Source organism: Mesocricetus auratus, unplaced genomic scaffold, assembly GCF_017639785.1.
Source record: "Mesocricetus auratus isolate SY011 unplaced genomic scaffold, BCM_Maur_2.0 Super-Scaffold_15014, whole genome shotgun sequence".
In the NCBI taxonomy this organism is placed as follows: domain Eukaryota; kingdom Metazoa; phylum Chordata; class Mammalia; order Rodentia; family Cricetidae; genus Mesocricetus; species Mesocricetus auratus.
The window spans coordinates 8911398-8928339 of record NW_024429186.1 but is presented as its reverse complement, the minus strand read 5'-3'; the positions used below and the strand labels follow the sequence as shown (position 1 = coordinate 8928339).

The following is a 16942-nucleotide window of genomic DNA, read 5'->3' as shown; positions in this document are numbered from 1 at the left end:
GCAGGGGATACAGATGCACAGGTGTACAAACACATGCAACACACGTGCGCGCGCGCGTGCGCACACACACACACACACACACAAAGACGGGTGTGTGTGTGGGGTCCGGCTTGTATCAGTCCTACGCTGTAGAGGCATCTATTCTGGGCTGATGTCTCTGGGGCTGTGATAGGAACCAGCTGTACGGCCCTGGTCCGATTCTGAATGGGGGTGTGGACGTGGGGAAGTTAATTACCCAACGATGATAAAGACAGAAACACCAGGTCATCTCAGGAGGGCGCTCAGTCAGTACTGGAGACCACGGTTTATTCAAGCATCCTCCTAAATAGCTTTCCAAAAGTGGGGTGGGGGCGGGTACTGGCAGAAGACATCTATTATCATGTATAGAGCTGATATCAAATATTTCCTTTAATCCTAGAGGCAATTCTAGGCCACACAATCTCACTAGCTTTCAGGGTGGGCGTAGGCTTGCCCAGGGCTTAGGTCTTTTGTTAGACAAACTAGGAGCCATTCCCCACAGTGGCCAGGCCATCTGGAGTTACATCTAAAAGACAAGAGGAGTTCTGAACTCCTAGAATTCTTGACTGAGCCAAGCATAATTCTGAGACGTTACATTTGGGCCCCGACAGATGGGAAAAGGAATGGGTGGGTGGATGGATGAAGTAGCTCTAATTTCAACATTGAGGGATGCACCATGGAGTCCCACGGTCACTAGGCCGGAGCTAGTGCTTTTCTTACCTGGAGTTTGACTCAGCACAGCTCTGGGAAGCCACAAAAAGTCAGCCTGAAGAAATATCTCTCCACAGCACTATAGCAAAAATGAAAGAGAAACAAAGCTTACAATAGTGCATATTCTGTCTTGTGCATTTTCATACATGGTGCAATGGAAAGTACCTCTCCCTCACAACTCAGAATCTGGAACACACACATGAGCCTCTCCCTCCGGTGCTCCCCAGACCAAGAGTAACCTTTTGAGCAGGGGCTGGGCTCGGCTTTCCCCGGAACAGTCGGGTCTCCACATTACTCTGGCAGCCGAGACAACAGGAAGGTGGGGTGTGAAGCATGTCCAGCCAGTTTCAGGCCCATCCAGGTGGACAGTCTCCTCCTAAATAAAGTCTGTGCCCAAGGTTCTGGCTTCCACACCACAGTCATCTGTGACAATGACCACCAGAGAGGACAGGACAAACGGCATCACATCCCCTTTGCCTGAGTTTAGATCAGAGTTTCTATACTGCTGACTTTGGCACTGGAAGCACTTTCTGGCAGGGGCCATCCTGTACACCTTGGGAAGTTGTGAGGTGATCCTGGCCTCTATCCATGGGAGGGGGACTGCACCTCACCCACCCAGTTGCAACAACCCAAATTGCCCCCAAACATTGCCTAGTGGACCCTAGGGGACAATGGTACCCATCTTAAGAACCACTTCTTTAAAGAGTTTGAGGTTAAGCCAGGCATTGGTGGCACACAACTTGGGAGACAGAGGCAGGTGGATCTCTGTGAGTTCGAGGACAGCCTGGTCTACAGAATGAGTTTCAGGACAGGCTCCAAAGAAATACAGAGAGACTCTGTCTTGGGGAAAGAAAAAGAAAAAATTCGTGGCTAAGGCCACACACAAACCAGAGTCTGTCCTTTCCAAAGCTGCCATTCTGCCACACACCTGCCCACGCCCCCCCATTCCTCTCTACCCAAAGGCCCCCCAAGACCCAGTTCCAGGCTTTGGGCAATGCTTTTGGTCCTAAACAAGGATATACAGGAAAAGACCTCGTGGACTGTCTTGGGCTCCGGCTAGCTTAGGAGCAAGGGGAGCCCTGTGAAGGGAGGAGAAGAAAGGGGGGCTGGTGTGGGGCCACCTTCCCATCTGCCCTCCACACTCCGTTCTGACTGCCCTACCTGCCAAGCCAGCAGCTCCCGCTGTCCAGCTGGCAGCACCTGTGGCCTGCAGGGTGGCACACTTTGCTCCCTCACCCATGTGTCTGACCCTGGCAGGCCTGTGTTCACAGACCCTTCATTAACTTACTCCCAATTAAACCCGGGTGGCCATCTGCTTCCTGCCTGTTAAAACCAATAACACCAAACTTGGGATGAGAAGTAAAACCAGACCTGGAACACACCCTGGCTCTTTATCATAGCGTCCACTCCAGAGAGCTTTCTGAGGGCCCCATTTGAACAGTGCCCCACCTCTGCAGACTTCTAATCTGGGGCGCTAATGCTCTTAAGGTATTCTTTCTCCACCTCAGGTTATTTCTGTCCATTTCATCTTCTCTGCTGGACTTAGGGATTCGGGAGGAGGCAAGGAAGGGATTGTATCTCACCTTATTTACCAGGAAATGTACATATGCGTGCACACACACTTCCCATTATTTACCAGGAAATGTACATATGCGTGCACGCACACACACACTTTCCATTTTTTCTTCAATACCTGAACACACACCTTTACTAAGGTAGTTTTTGGAGCAGTCTATGAAACTCCCAGCTTTGGGAGTCCCTGAGATGCATCCTTTTGGTTTTCAGAATCTGTTCCACAAGCTGGTATCTGCATCTCAGAGTGGTCATGGCATTTCAAACACTCTTCCTCTCACAGTAGGAGACTTGCTCAGCCTGACCAGGTTCTCTGGGTACCCTTGATCCTTCAACATGTAACTTAGGGGTTTCCCTGAGCTGCTTGGAGCTGAATGAGATCTCCTGTCCAACCGCCGTCCACTTGTTGAAGACCAAACTCACGAAGCACTGCGGTCACATGTGGGTAACTGATCTAATGTGATCTCACTTAAATCTCCCAAACCCATAGCCAATTTACACAGAGGGAGTTGGAGACCCACCTGGCCTGCCTCCCCTCTACACTTGGGCACTGGCTGCCCTCCCAGACAGCCCCGATGCCCAGCAGGCGGCACCAGTGGAGGCAGGGTGGCACACTTTGCCCCCTCGCCCACGCTTGATCCCTGTAGGCCTGTGTCCGCAGACCCTTCATTAACTCATTACCAATCCTTGTTTAAGTAGATCCAAATTCAATAAAAACGTATTGTGAGTGGGTTTCAGTGGAAACAAAATGAGCTGAACTTCTGCTTTGTCAGTAGGAGAAGTTACTGTCCTATCCAGGCAACCCCTGACTAGTGCTGAGAGGCTGGGTACCTAGGAGAAGCTGGTGATATGGACAGAGGGAGGCCTACAGCTCCATCACAGGCTGGAGAAGGCAATTCCCAATAACAGTGGCATTCAGTTAGAGAAGAGAGAGGCCTGTGAGCTGGGCAAGCCACAATGAATGTAGCACCCTTTTCTTCCAAAGCTAAGCACTAGGAAATTGAATGCCTAAGCCCTCACAACTGTCCCTCAGGATGCTCAGTCCCAAACTCAAACACAAAAGGTTGCTCCAACACCCAGGGGACCTAGCTGTGCAGGATGGGCATGACAGAAGCTGAGCCCACCAGCGGGTGGTACTTGAGATTGAAGACTTCCTGCAGCAGTGAAACCCGCATTGTAGCACAGTGGTTCTCAACCTTCCTGGTGTCATGACCCCTTAATACAGTCCCTCATGTTGTGATGGCTCCGACCATAAAATTATTTTCATTGGTACTTCGTAAGTGTGATTTTGCTATTATGAATCATAATGTAAATATCTGATATGCAGACAGTCTTAGGCAACCATTGCCCGGGATGAGACAGACCCTATGCCTGTCTGTGGCTGGCAGGTCCTCTTCAAAGCCTCTGAACCTCCAGTGAGACCTCCGGACTGGATCTCTGCTGCCTAAGCAAGACTACAGGAAGGCATCTGTGATCTCATTACTGCCTGTCACCGGAGGTGCCTCACCCTAATTACACGCCAGCCTTCCTCTGACCCTGCCTTGACCCTTATCCTACACCCCTTTCCACACCCTTGCCACAGGCACCTCCTAAGATGCAAATGAGTATTGTGGCAAAACTTTTCCTGGGGAAATGGTAATACACACATCTACTCACCCCAGATAGGGAACCCATGATAGACCTAAGTACATACCGAAGCCCAGCTTGGTGAACCAGTGAATTTTATTGGGGGTTACTTATAGGAATATAGGTGAGGGGTCACAGGAGCAGAAGAGACTCAAAGACAACTGCATCACTAAAGCCACCCCAGCATGGGTGACAGTTAACTAATCTTGGAGCCTGGAGCGCATCGCACAACCTGAAGGGAGTTCCATAGACTGGAGAGTGTGTCTTCTAGGTCCCTCAGCTCAATAGACTGGAGAGTGTGTCTTCTAGGTTCCTGGGTTCCATAGACTGGAGCGTGTGTCTTCTGGGTCCCTCAGTTGGTCTGCACCTCTCCCAGGCAGCTGGTCTGGTCTGTGAGTCTTCTTTCCCATGAGTCTTTGCAGCTCAGTTTCCTTCCCTTTGAGGGGAACTGGAGCTTTTATTGCTTACTCTGGCAGGGAGGGGCCTAGTGAATCGGGTCAGTTTCAGGGGTTTCCTTGGACTACATTGAGTTGCTTACTTCCTGTTTAGGGAGCTTCCTGGCAGGATGACAAGTTCCCATCTTGAGGCAATGAGAAGGCATCCATACCCAGCTGAACTCTATCATCCTCTCTGCACTGGAAGTCAAGTCCAGCTCCCCAGCAAGCCGCCATTCCTGTCTAATTCAGAGACTGTCCTTCCCACTTCCTCTCCAGCATCAAAACATCCTGCACCTCACTTTATTGTGTTCCCAGCTAGACCACCCCACTGCTTCCCTTGCAGACTTGTCACATGTCCTGCAGGATGAGACAGGGTTTCCGGTTTCCATCCAGGCATGCAAATTACCAGAGGACAGGGGGAGCCGCCTGGCCACCCCCCAGGAACGGTTTTCATGCAGTGCTCTTTGCATCTCGGATGCAAGGCAAGTGTCGGTGGATCAAGGATGTGCAACTCTGGACCATGCTGGGTGATACCAGGACTTTGGCAGCACTGACTTACCGCCAAGAAGGCCAGACTCCTTTTCATTCCATGGCCCCAATGCAATAGCTTCAGATCTACTCCTTTTTGATTTGGATTTGCACCATGCTAAGTAGCATTTATTTTATTTTATTTTATTTTTTTCGAGACAGGGTTTCTCTGTGGCTTTGGAGGCTGTCCTGGAACTAGCTCTTGTAGACCAGGCTGGCCTTGAACTCACAGAGATCCGACTGCCTCTGCCTCCAGAGTGCTGGGATTAAAGGCGTGCGCCACCAACGCCCGGCAAGTAGCATTTATTTTTAAATGTCAGATTAATATGGGGCACTGTTTTTGTTTGCTTTAACCATTTGTCTTAGAGCGATTATTAGTCCACTTAGGAGAGCAGTCGTGGTTTCCTCTGCAAACACTACCCGTTCCGGCCCATGCCTACCTGCAGCTTACCTTTATCTAGGTGCACACTCAGACACCTGCAGACAAAACTCACTCTCGGAACCTCCCACAATACCTTTTGATCATTTTCGTTTGTTTTCCCGTTCAGTGCTCTGGGGGAGAATAACCGAAAATGCTTTACTTGGCATTTTCAAAGGCAAAACAAGCAAAAACCCCAAAAAACAAGGGTTAAGAGGATGCACTGACTTTTCAGTGCCTTAGGCTGGGGATGTAGATGAAGGGCCTGGCATTTGTCTAGCTCGCTCAAGGCCCTGGGTTCGACGAAGGCAGCTCCTAATCATCCGAGCGAGCGTCTGATGTCTCTCGCACTTGGCGACAGTTCACTCCTACACTCTTACTTTCTATCGCGCTCCACCAATATGGGATGTCGGCCATGGCCACTCCAATAAAGGATGTAGCGAATTAGAAAGCTAAGCCTGTTCCCTCAATAAAGAGCTCCCGGAGAAGGGAGAGAATCAAGTGGTCCCTGGTCTCCATGCAGTTCTCGTACAGACATATGACCACTGCAAATCAAAGAATAAAAATCTCAAAGGTGCAGGGCCGCCCAGTTTTAGTGGAAGCGGGAAAGAGCCTGCATAGGTCTTAACTGGCCCGCTTTGATGGGCCGGGCCGATGGGCGCAGGTGGCCGCCTCGGAGCGCGCAGCAAATGGGCGCTGCCTCGGTGGATCCAATCCGCAAGATGAAAGGTGGGCGGTGCCTACGCTGGGGAAGAGGGGTTTGTCTTGTAGGTGGGTCTTGTATGAACCTAGGCACGTGGGTTTTTAGGGAACTCGGTGGTCTCTACCACGGACCGCCGTGGGTGGAGCCTGCTCGGGACTGGCTTGCGTGGGCGGGGACGAAGGGAGAGGTGTGGGGCCCGCAGGCGGAGCCTCAATGGGTTCCGCCCCCGAGGCATGCGGTGGGCGGAGTCTAGTTTACAGCCGGCGGACTTGCCCTCGTGGGCGGGGCCTAATGGCCAAAGGAAACCGCCGCTCGCGCGGTCCGGGGCCTCCGCATCTCTGCAGAAGTGTCGCCGCGAACCGGCTTACGGGATGGCGCTTTCCGTGCCCGGACGGCTGCAGAATAGTTGTCATACGTTTCACATGTGCACTTCCGCTCCTCACTGCCCTCTGCTCTCGGTCCTGCCCCGGCTCAGGGGCTGCGACTCTATCACCGCTGTCGTATTTATCACACACGCCCCCCCCCCCCCCCCCAGTAGCTGGCTTCCTGCCGGCCCCACCAAACCCTTCAGACCAGGGCGAATCGGCCGCACACGAGCCGCTAGGCATCGAGGGGGTGGGGACAGGCCGCGCTGTGGGCGGGGCGACGCTGCGGAGCGTTAGGGCACGTGAGGCCGTGTCGGCCAATGGCGTGGCGCCGTTGAGGGCGGCAGGGCGGGGAGAGGGCGGCGTGGGGCCGGCGCGGGGCGGGGCCTGATGCGGGGGCGGGGCCTTCCGGGAGAGGGGCGGAGAGACGCCGCCGCCGCTGCCGCCGCCGCCGCCGCCGCCGCGGCTGCCGCAGCCTCTGGGAGCCTGGAAAAGGGGAAGCGAGAGCGGACGAGCGACTCAGTCCCCGGGCGGCGGCTGCAGCGGCGGCGGCGGCGGCCGGGGCGGCGCGACGGCTGGGCCGGGGGCGCTTCTGCTGCTGCGGCGGCGGTGGCGGCGGGCGGCGGCAGGGGCGGCGGCGGCGGCGGCCCGCACCAGCCATGCCGAATAAAAACAAGAAGGAGAAAGTGAGTCGGGGCCGGGGGGAAGGGGGCTCCGGGACCGGGTCGGGGGGTCCCCGCGTCGGCGGGTGGGGGCGGGGCGGCGGGTCGTCCAGGCTCGCGGGCGGGCCCAGGGCGCTGACAGGATTGCATGGAGCTGGGGAGGCCGCCCAGGCTCTGAGGTGGCGCTGAGGTGCCACGGTCGCTCTGGGTGGCGGTGGATGCTCCGTGCAGTGCTCTGCGTGGCGGGGGCTGGGGTGCTGGAGCGTTCCAGACTCGCCCCAGAAACCCTCACTCGTGAGGTTTAAGGGTGGGAGGGGAGAAAGGGATGGGCCGAGAGAGAGCTCTGTCTGAGATTGGGTTTATCTGTCCCTGCCTGGAGTTTCCACCCCCCACCACCCCCCCAGCGCAGACGAAAGAACATGAAAGGAAACGGAATTTGAAGGCTTCTGGTACTGTGTCTGTACTCCGTATGATGTAGTTTGCTGCTGGCATCTTAAAGCCACCAGAAGATCTCAGTGACATGTACGAATCAATTTGGAAGCGGCATTTGCGCCGATGCTTAGCGGTCCAGATATTGAGAACACTAATTGATTTGTGTGTGTGTGTGTGTGCTGCTTCCCAGGAACCACCAAAACCGGTGAAGAGTGGAAAAGGTTCAAAAGAAGGACAAGAAGCAGAGTCAGAGGTAACTGTCACACACTCAGTGTCTGTCTTGAGCAGCCTTTAATCTGGGGTCTAACACAGAGCGTAATAAAAACCAGAGTCTCACAAAATTCGTCCCTGTATGAGACTTTGAAGTGTTTTCATATGTTACTGACGGGTTGTTGTTTTTTTTTTTTCCCCACATTAGAGTGCAAGCCTTGAAGCTGACATCTTCAGAATAATTTTGCGGTCTCTAGCCTAGCAGGCCCTCCCAGGTGGACTGATCTTAAATTGAGCCCCTAGCTCGATTCCATATTCCTTTTAGCTTCAGGGTCAGCCCCTCCTAACTTGTCTGGTTGTCAGGAGGGTTTCTCGGCGACTCTTCCATGGTCCTGGCTTTCCTTGGTGCAGTCTCTTCAGCTGGTGCCCTGGGCAAGCTCCTCCTGCTGATGTCTGTCCCCTTGAGACCTTTTCCGTTACGCAGCGTTGGCATTTTTTGGGTACTTTTTACAGTCTTCTATTTCTTTTCTCTCCAGTCCTCTATCCTCTTTGGTGAGTTCTGACTTTTCTTGCTTCCTGGCTGTGGCATATTTTGGGAATAGCTGGAATGCCCCCTTGGGTCATTTGGTAGAACCTGTGTTCCTTAGTAGAGTTGTACCTTGAGGGCATTTGTGGGCAGCCAGGTTCTGCCACCTTCTCTTGTGTCTCACTGTCTTGGAACTAGAGAGCCCAAGGCCAAGGATCCCAGAGCTCTGTTGGCTCAGTTTTTAAAAGGCGCTCATTAGCCTTCCTTCTCCAGAGCTGGATCTTGGAGATCTTACCACAGACATTTTTAATTTGTGAATGTTAGGCCTCTCCTCCCTGCAAACCTCATTAGGATGAGTTCAGTTCTGCCTGGAAAATGCAGTTAGCTGCCGATAGATAATCTGCAGAGGTTATTTTAGTTCCAGGTCGTCTTTACCCTCTCATTTGGTGTGTTCTAAGCCTCCCTCCTCTGCAGCAGGTGGTTCATCCCAGCAAATCTGTTTCCCTCCCTAGAACTGAAAGCAGAAACCCAAAAGGTTCCTGAAATACCAGTAGTTAGGCCTCCTTGCCAGTCTTTGCCTGCCCTTTCTGAACAGCGGACCATGACGTTTCCTGTGGCAACGCTTGTGTGGTAGACTGCCTTCCAGAGCCAGCGCTTCAGCAGTTTTCACATGGGATGTAGTTGCTTTGCAGGGGTATATGCTGTGTGCTTTGTCTGTTGCTTTAGAGTTAGAACTGCTAAAACTTCTTTCTGTTCCCCAAGCCTTCCTTGCCCAAACACACCTGTGTCCTGTTACTCTTGGGGGTCACAGCGAAATATCAGTATGTGTGTTTCGTTTCTCCCCGTTATAGGAGAAAAGACCCTTGCTGTACGGATAGGATAGATGACGTTGAGTTTTGACCTGAAAAACCCATCCCAGTTCAGAAATGTCCATGCCACCGCTGTGTGAGAAAGCGTCTGTGAAGTTCTTTGGGGGTTCTACTGCCGGCTGTGCAGGGCTCTTGAGTGCGGCCCGCCATGTCCAGGGTGACGTCCCAGTTGTGGTTTTGTATCTTTTCTAGTGCAGCTGTCTAAGAACTGGAGCCGCAGAGCTTGAAATGACCTCTGAAAAACACTGAGATGTTGGGCACTTCCCTCCTTCCTCAGAAGGAGACTCAGGCAACATGGCATACTAAGCATGGCACTTGGCAGATCACTGCAAACGTTATTTTTCAGGAACACAAATCAAGGCGCGTTAGTCCCATGAACTCTTGAGTTGACTCCTCCTTTCCGACCACTGTTTTCCTCCCCTAGGCCTTCAGCTCTGTTCTTCTAGTCAGCAAGTGGATTAAGTCATTAGCACACTCTTTTCTTCTCCCATTGCTCTGAGTCTGAACATTTTACCCTGAACAGTTGAAATAGGTTTGGTATCCCCATGTTGCTCGTTGAACCCTTCCAACATCATGTCCCCTTTGCAAGCAGCAGGCGCTCACATTGCCTGAGCAGTTAACACACTCAGGCGTCACAGCCTGGAGAGGTGAACAGGGCAGGTGCCCAGCCTTGGATGAGCTGCCAGAGGCCTAAGGAATAATCCCAGCAGAGATCCAAGAAGTTAGCCTGTGATTGACCTAACATACCTTGTCAAGTATGTGGAGAGTCCTGAAAACAGATATTTGGCTGGCAGTCCCCTAGCCTCACGAGACACAAGGCATCAAGCGGTTTATGTTGCAGGACACTTTTTGGCTAGAACATGGACTTTTTCATAAGGAAGGAAAAGTAATGGAGTGAAAGACAGCATGAGACACAGGAAGATATTCCATGCTGGGAGTTAGAGAGCAAAAATGCTGAATCCCGCTTGCCACAAGTGATGCACTCACTCACCTTGTGTGATGTGTTTCTTCATCTGTAAGACAACTTAGTGAGCTGAAGGTTTTGGGGGGTTGCTTTTAACTCTGTGGGACAGATTAGACCCTACTTTTCCTAACAAGTTTTGCCCTGTAAGATGAATAACAGGGTAGATCTGTTAGTATAGCAACATACTGCTAAAGGTGCCTACTGCTGCTGAGCAGGTCTTGCCTTGCTCTGGAAGTTTCTTCAAGGACATTGTAGTACATTTTTCTTTTCTCTTCTTCTCTGTCAAGTAGGATGTTAAAAGCTTGACTTGTTGCCTGTTCCCTTGTGTCCTGAAAGTAAACTTTTTTGTTCAGTGCTAGATACAGGTTTGTTTTGTATGTTATATCTAACTGACAGGCCACAGCTGAACCATGGGTCTCTTGGAGTTAGAAAATGTGGAGATGAACAGAGAGAACAAGCTAGCATTCAGATATAGAGGACCAAGACACAGAGGACCATGACTAGGCATATTTTTATAAATACTTAAAGTCTTAAAGAAATTATACCGGAATCCAGACATTGATTTTGCGGGGTCAGGCCATTGGATGGTGTTGCTGTGTTTATTGTCTTGTTGTGTTTTTAAAATCTGTGTACTTTGTCCAAAGTTGATGTTTTAAAATGTGTTCAAGATTTTTATAAAGTGAATTGTTTTTGGCATATTAAAGGTGGTTTGAGTCTTGTTCTCTGTGTATTTCATATGCCCGGCTCAGCTTATTAGTTTTTTGTTTGAAAGTCTCTCCAGCAACTCTTATATAACATCCAGTACTTGGAAAGAAGCCTGAGCAATCCTCCCTCGGACTTGATCCCTCATTTTGACACCACTTACCTTTATGACTATTCTATCCATTTGCATTCTATTGCTACTACGCCTTGGCATCCCGGAAGAAGGGAGAGTAAGACGGAAGCTTGCCAGGGGTCTCATTGTACTGGCTGGTAAATATTGTTTTTTTTCTATAAATTAAAACTAAAATTTATAAATTAATCTAATAACAGGATTACATGTAAACAATAGGTAAAAATTTTGTGGAAGCATCTTTTAAAATTAACTGGGGGCTTTCTGCTCACTGTCTCTGTATCAGGCATCTTTCTTGAATAAATTGGAAGAGGACTATGGGACACGGTGGCTTATTTGACACTTTGTGGAAGGACCAAAGCCTCCAGCCATAGGTTGGCTTCAGCCTTACTTTGGCTGGTCCTTCTCAGGCCTAAGGTCCTTGCCCAGTCCTCAAGTGCAGCCTCAGATGGGCGAGCTTGGGAGCTGTTACGTGACTGCTAATCCGGATCGGCTACCTTGGGGCCTCACAAGCTGGTTCTTCCTGCAGGCACCCTGTCCTCCAGCTCCCACGCAGTCCACATGTAAGCTGATACAGGTGGGACCCCCTGGGTCCCACAGACAGACTGCCAGTGCTTACTCTCTGCCCCGGCCATGTCAAGCCCGGTGCTCTGTTGAGGCTATTCTAGGGCCGCGTGTGTTTTCCCTGGCCTCACCCACTGAATGCCAGTGGCAGGACCATCGCCCCTGCTGAGCCACAGCACTGAAAAGACCTCCTCGGAGTGTGCGTGTCTGCCTCCAGAGAGCGTCTGGTGCTCTCTCCTGGGTGTGCTTCCCTGTGCAACAGCAGTGCTCAGACTAAAGGGAAGGGCCCCTTAGACTCCTCAGAGGCGTTGGGAACCCAAACAGCTTTTATGTAGGTGGGTTGCAGCTATCTACCCGTATTCTTCGTATTAGAAACTAAAACTGAAAATAATTTAAGTATTTATCAATTCAGCTAATAATAGCAATAATACTCATTACTTGTTAATAGAAATAGCATTTGTATGAAAATAACTTTTTAAAAAATCCACTGAGAAGAGGTGCACTGCCCTAGGTTTTTGCAAATGTCTTTAGCTGCCTGGCTCTACATTCAGTTAGTACATGCATAACTCACGAAAATCTTCACAACATAAGACTTCATTAAGCCATGTCTAAGTTAGTATGAAGACAGTTTGGCTTCCTGAATCCCTTGACACATCCAAAGGGACCCTGGGCGGCAGCTCCAGAGTGCTGTGGGGACAAGTATCTGAGAATATCCTTCCGAGGGTTAGCAGTTCAGTGGGTTAGGTCAACCACTGCCCAGCCTAACAACCTGAGTTCCGCCTCTGGGACCCACCGGATGGAAGAGAAGCCACTCAGGCGAGTTGTCCTCGGACCTCTGGCACACATGCACACAAGATAAGCGAGAAGAGAATTCAAGAAAGTAGCCCTTCCCGTCGTCTTCCAAAAAATGATGGAAGCCTTCAAGTTTTTTAGCACCAACTCAAATTCATCTGTTCTGAAATTTAAGAGGTTTGAGTTTTTTTTTTTTTTGCGGTTTGATTTTTAAGATTTATTTTTATCTATGTGCATGAGTGTCTTGCCTGCATCTGTGTATGTGCTGTGTGCGCCTAGTGCGTATGGAAGACAAAAAGGGAATTCCGGTGGTTGTGAGCTGTCCTGTGGGTGCTGGGAACGAAACCTGGGTCTCCAAGGATGACAAGTGCTCTTGCCATCTGTTCAGTTCAGGGGAAGGTTTTCTTTTCCTGGACCGTGTTTTTTTTTGTGTTTTAAACTTGGGTAGTAATTTGCTGTCACTTACTTGTCATACACCACCTTGAGCCCCCTCGCCTTCCTGTGAGTCACCCCTTAGTAGACAAGGCCCTGGAGGACAGCTGTTTAACATGACCTGCGATTCATCTTTGTACTCCCCGTGTGTGTTAGGGCCGGCAGTTGAGAAATACTAGACTGTTGGTTTAAAAAGTGCCTAGAAAGTTGGGAATATTGCCCAGTCGTGGAGCCCTTACCTAGAAAGTGCAAAGGCCCTGTGGCCAGTCCTCAGAACTTAAATAAATAAATAGTGCCAGGAAAAGAAGGTTCAAGTTGGCTAGGCTGCTCGTTTTCCCATTCTTATAAATTGTAAATAACTTTTAATTATTATTTATTGTTATTTTTGACCCTGAAAGGAATTTCAATGTAGTATTTTCATTTAATATTATTTATTTTAAGTAAATAACATTGTACTAGCTCAGATGATTATGACAATTAGGACTTTTTTTATTTGTCTTTATATCTGAGACAGGATCTTACTGTGTATGTATAGCCCAGGCTATAGGCATGTGCCACCACACCTGGGACATAGGACTTTTTCTGATTTTTTTTTTCGAGACAGCTCTGTGGCTTTGGAGGCTGTCCTGGAACTCGCTTGGTAGTCCAGGCTGGTCTTGAACTCACAGAGATCTGCCTGCCTCTGCCTCCCGAGTGCTGGGATTAAAGGCGTGCGCCACCAACGCCCGGCTTTTTCTGATGTTTTTGTGAAAGTTTTAAGCAATAGAAAATTGCTTTAAAAATAATTGTCTTACAGATCTTACTAAAAGAGATCAGTGGTAAATGTATCTGTCTATGAGTCTGTTTTAATTTAAAACATTTCAGAATGTAATTTCCACTGAAATGTGTTTCTAGTTTCTAATTACATTTATTTGGGGACTTTTTCTTAGTAGAATGTATTTTTTTTTCTGTATTTTGCAAGATAGTACACTTCATAGATAGGGGATGGACGGATGGACGGACAGACGATAAACTTCTGGCCACGGTATCTTTGGTTCTGTATGAATGAGCATGGTGTTGAGGATTGGGGAGAATAAAAAGACTAATGCAGCCCTGATCTGTTAAGAACTTACGAATTGACTTGCGCTGTGACTTGTGATCCAGTTGCCTCTGTTCAGTCTGTGATTGGGAGTTTCTAGATAATTCCACTTTGATGGTGTTGAATAGAAAGGCCTAGCTGGGGCCTGTTTCCTAGAAAGAGCCAGCCGCAGCTTTGGGTAAGGGCACCAGGTGCTATTAGCACCTAAGCAGACAGGACCGGGTCCCTGCGACAGGGATGGCGGGGAAAAATGAGCTAACAAGGGAGGCACAGGCAGCTACAGGGAACCCAGGCTCCGTGCTGCTGCAGGACTCAGCAGATGTCCCCTGCACTTGTAGAGGAGCCAGCTGGTCACCCACCAACTGCCCAGCCACTGACATGGGCCACAGGATGTCTCCTTGAGGTGCAAGACAACTCTGAAAGTTTCAGGGATGGGAAGAGCCTATCCATCTTGGGAGAAACTCTCCAAGAGTGTTTCCAAACTGAGGGGGCCGCCTGAGGCCAGGCTGGGCACCACTGTCTCATCCCTGCCACTTAGCAGGTGTGAGAACAGCCTGTCTGAGAAGGGCCGCTTCCCAGTCCACAGCATCCTTGTTTCTCCACCTGGGGGAGTCAGAGAACAAGCCTAGAATTTAAACTCCAGGAAGAGATAGATGCCTGAGCTCGAGGTTGCACTGAATTTTCCCTTATCCTTTTGGTATTTTTTGGTTAAAAAGAGTTATAGTCATAGATTATCTTCCCACTCTACGGCCTACAGGAGTTAGTGCTGACAACACTCATTTTTCCAGGGAGGAGCTCAGAAGTTGGCCACATCAAGTGATTTTATTTCAACCTAAAGTAATGAAAATTAAACTAAAAATTAAGTTTCTTGGTGCATTAGCCACAGTTCAAATGCCCAATAGCCACAGGTAGCTAGTACTTACCAGATACAGCATATGTCCAGTATCTGAGAGAGTCCCATGGGCAGACTTGACTTGTAGCCAGACAGTATTTTACACAACTGTTTCTAATGCGAGTGAATGTAATTTAATTTAATTTAGCTTCATTAGTTCTCTGTAATAATACAGAGATCAAGTTTCAGGTTACAAATTTAAATGAAGAAAAGATAAGTTGGCAGTAGAAGAAGACAGGTAAGATTGGAGAAAAGATGGGGGCACAGAGGAGAGTGCCTTGGTCAGGTGGGAGGGAGCCCGTTTGCCTCTTGGTTCATGACAGGCCTGCCCCAGATCTGCACATAAGGAAGACTCCATTTTCCTAGACGAGGGACCTTGAGAGACCCAAGAGAAGTCACAGTCATTCTCTTGGAGACAGTTTCTTGTAGGTCTGCATTTTTTGTAGGTCAAAACATCATCCATGGTTGAAAATAAAATAATACGAGGGCCGGAGATGTTCACTATAGAGGGCCTGTGTGTCTGCTGTGCACTAGACCCTGGGATGTTCACTATAGAGGGCCTGTGTGTCTGCTGTGCACTAGACCCTGGGATGTTCACTATTGAATGCTTGCGTGTCTGCTGTGCTAACTAGACCCTGGGATGTTCACTATTGAATGCCTGTGTGTCTGCTGTGCACTAGACCCTGGGATGTTCACTATTGAAGGCCTGCGTGTCTGCTGTGCTAACTAGACCCTGGGTTTGATTCTCAGCACTGGAAAAACAATCTTGTTTATTAAAATTATACAGAAGTATATCCTCCTCACTTCACACTCAGCTTGCTTTAGATGGTCAGGGACAGTCTTACCAAGGAACTGACATTCCAGGTGGGACCTTCATCCTAAGGGTGCCAGGCAGATGTTGGGACATTTGGAGCAAGAAAGTGGGAGCAGATGACTACAGCATTTGCAGAGCTGGACCTGACCCCTGAGCTGCTGAGCAGCAGGGAAGACACAGCATGAATGTGTCTCTCCATCCATACACAGGGACGTGGTCTCTCCATCCACACACAGGGACGTGGTCTCTCTATCCATACACAGGAGTGTGACCTCTCCATCTATACACAGGGATGTGGTCTCTCCATCCACACACAGGGGTGTGACACCAGCATGGCCGGCTGGGGCTCTGGACTGGGCTTATCACTGACCACTTGCTTTTGAGGTCTCAGTGGAGCTGGCTTGAGGCTTTGCTGGGTGGGACCAGGACCTTCAGCAGCAGCCTCAGTTTCCTAGACCGTTGGGTTTCCCTGGAGGATGTGTTTTTCTTTCATGGACACCCAGTTATCTCATGTTCTGAAGAGTTGGTGCAGTAGAGGGTGGCTATGTACAACACGGGTGGGTGAACCTGTACCAGGTGTCAGGTCCCCCCGCCTCTAGGGATCCCTGGAGCCGGCTCACATCCCCTCCTCTTAGTGTCCTGGCTGAAGATACATCTGTGGGGAACTAACTCTTTCCATGGGGTCACCTGACACACATGCCTCAGTATTCTTGCTACTAGAGATCACAGCTCAAATCCATGGTCAGCACAGATGAGAAAACCCTCCTTCCTCTCTATTTCCACCTCTCAGCAGGAAATGTTGGCCTAGAAAGAAAAAAAAAAAACCTTTCTGTGAAGGGCCAGATATAGCTGTCCTAGGCTTGAAATATTTGTATGGTTTGTCACAGCCTCTTACTGTGCTTTTGTAGGAGAGAGCAGCCTTAGACAATGCCGAGCAAATAGGCGATACCTTCCTACAAAGCTGTCTCACAAAGCAGGCGAGGTAGGGCAGTGTGGCTCAGGGGCATGCTTTCTGGCTCTGGGGGGCGCGGGGAGGCAGGGTGAGGGGCGAATCCAAGCACCCAACAGCACTCACAGAAAGTGAGAGGGGTTAGTTATGCCGCCATCCCTGGACCCTCCTCAGCATCCAGCCCTGGTTAGCTCCATTCACCATCTTGACCCTCTCGGTCCTAGTGACTCAGTGGCACAGTCAGCATCTTACACGTAGGCATGCAGTTTTAGAACTGCAGAATTCGAATGGGAGAAAAACTATGTCTGTTCCATGTTGTAATCCCTTATATGACAAGATGATTAGGAGTGAGGCTTTGTCATCAAGTCAGTTGTTTATTTTTCTGGCTGAATGAATAATTTTGAAGTACAGATACTAACAAACACCTATGTTACCTGTCACCTGGATTTATTTCACTCCGTATTTAGGAGGATGCTTAAGGGAATGAAAGCAACACAGTTAGATTTTGTATGTCTCCTGTTAGAAATTGTCACCCTTACTTGAAACCT

The 16942-nt window shown here is 49.7% G+C and overlaps 1 protein-coding gene across 4 annotated transcripts in view; it reads left to right on the top strand.

The window, feature by feature from the left end:
• The first annotated feature begins 6926 nt into the window (after positions 1 to 6926).
• Ppp2r5c (protein phosphatase 2 regulatory subunit B'gamma) overlaps positions 6927 to 16942 on the top strand; it is a 127732-nt gene continuing 117716 nt past the window's right edge. For 2 of the 4 annotated variants that reach the window (XM_040742478.1, XM_040742477.1), the window contains exons 1-2: positions 6928 to 7064; positions 7663 to 7725. In XM_040742478.1, coding sequence (XP_040598412.1) covers positions 7038 to 7064; positions 7663 to 7725 — 90 coding nt within the window. In that variant the 5' untranslated portion in view covers positions 6928 to 7037. Of the gene's footprint in view, positions 7065 to 7662; positions 7726 to 16942 lie in introns of all 4 variants that reach the window. The other 2 variants (XM_040742476.1, XM_040742479.1) reach the window with 2 other exon arrangements.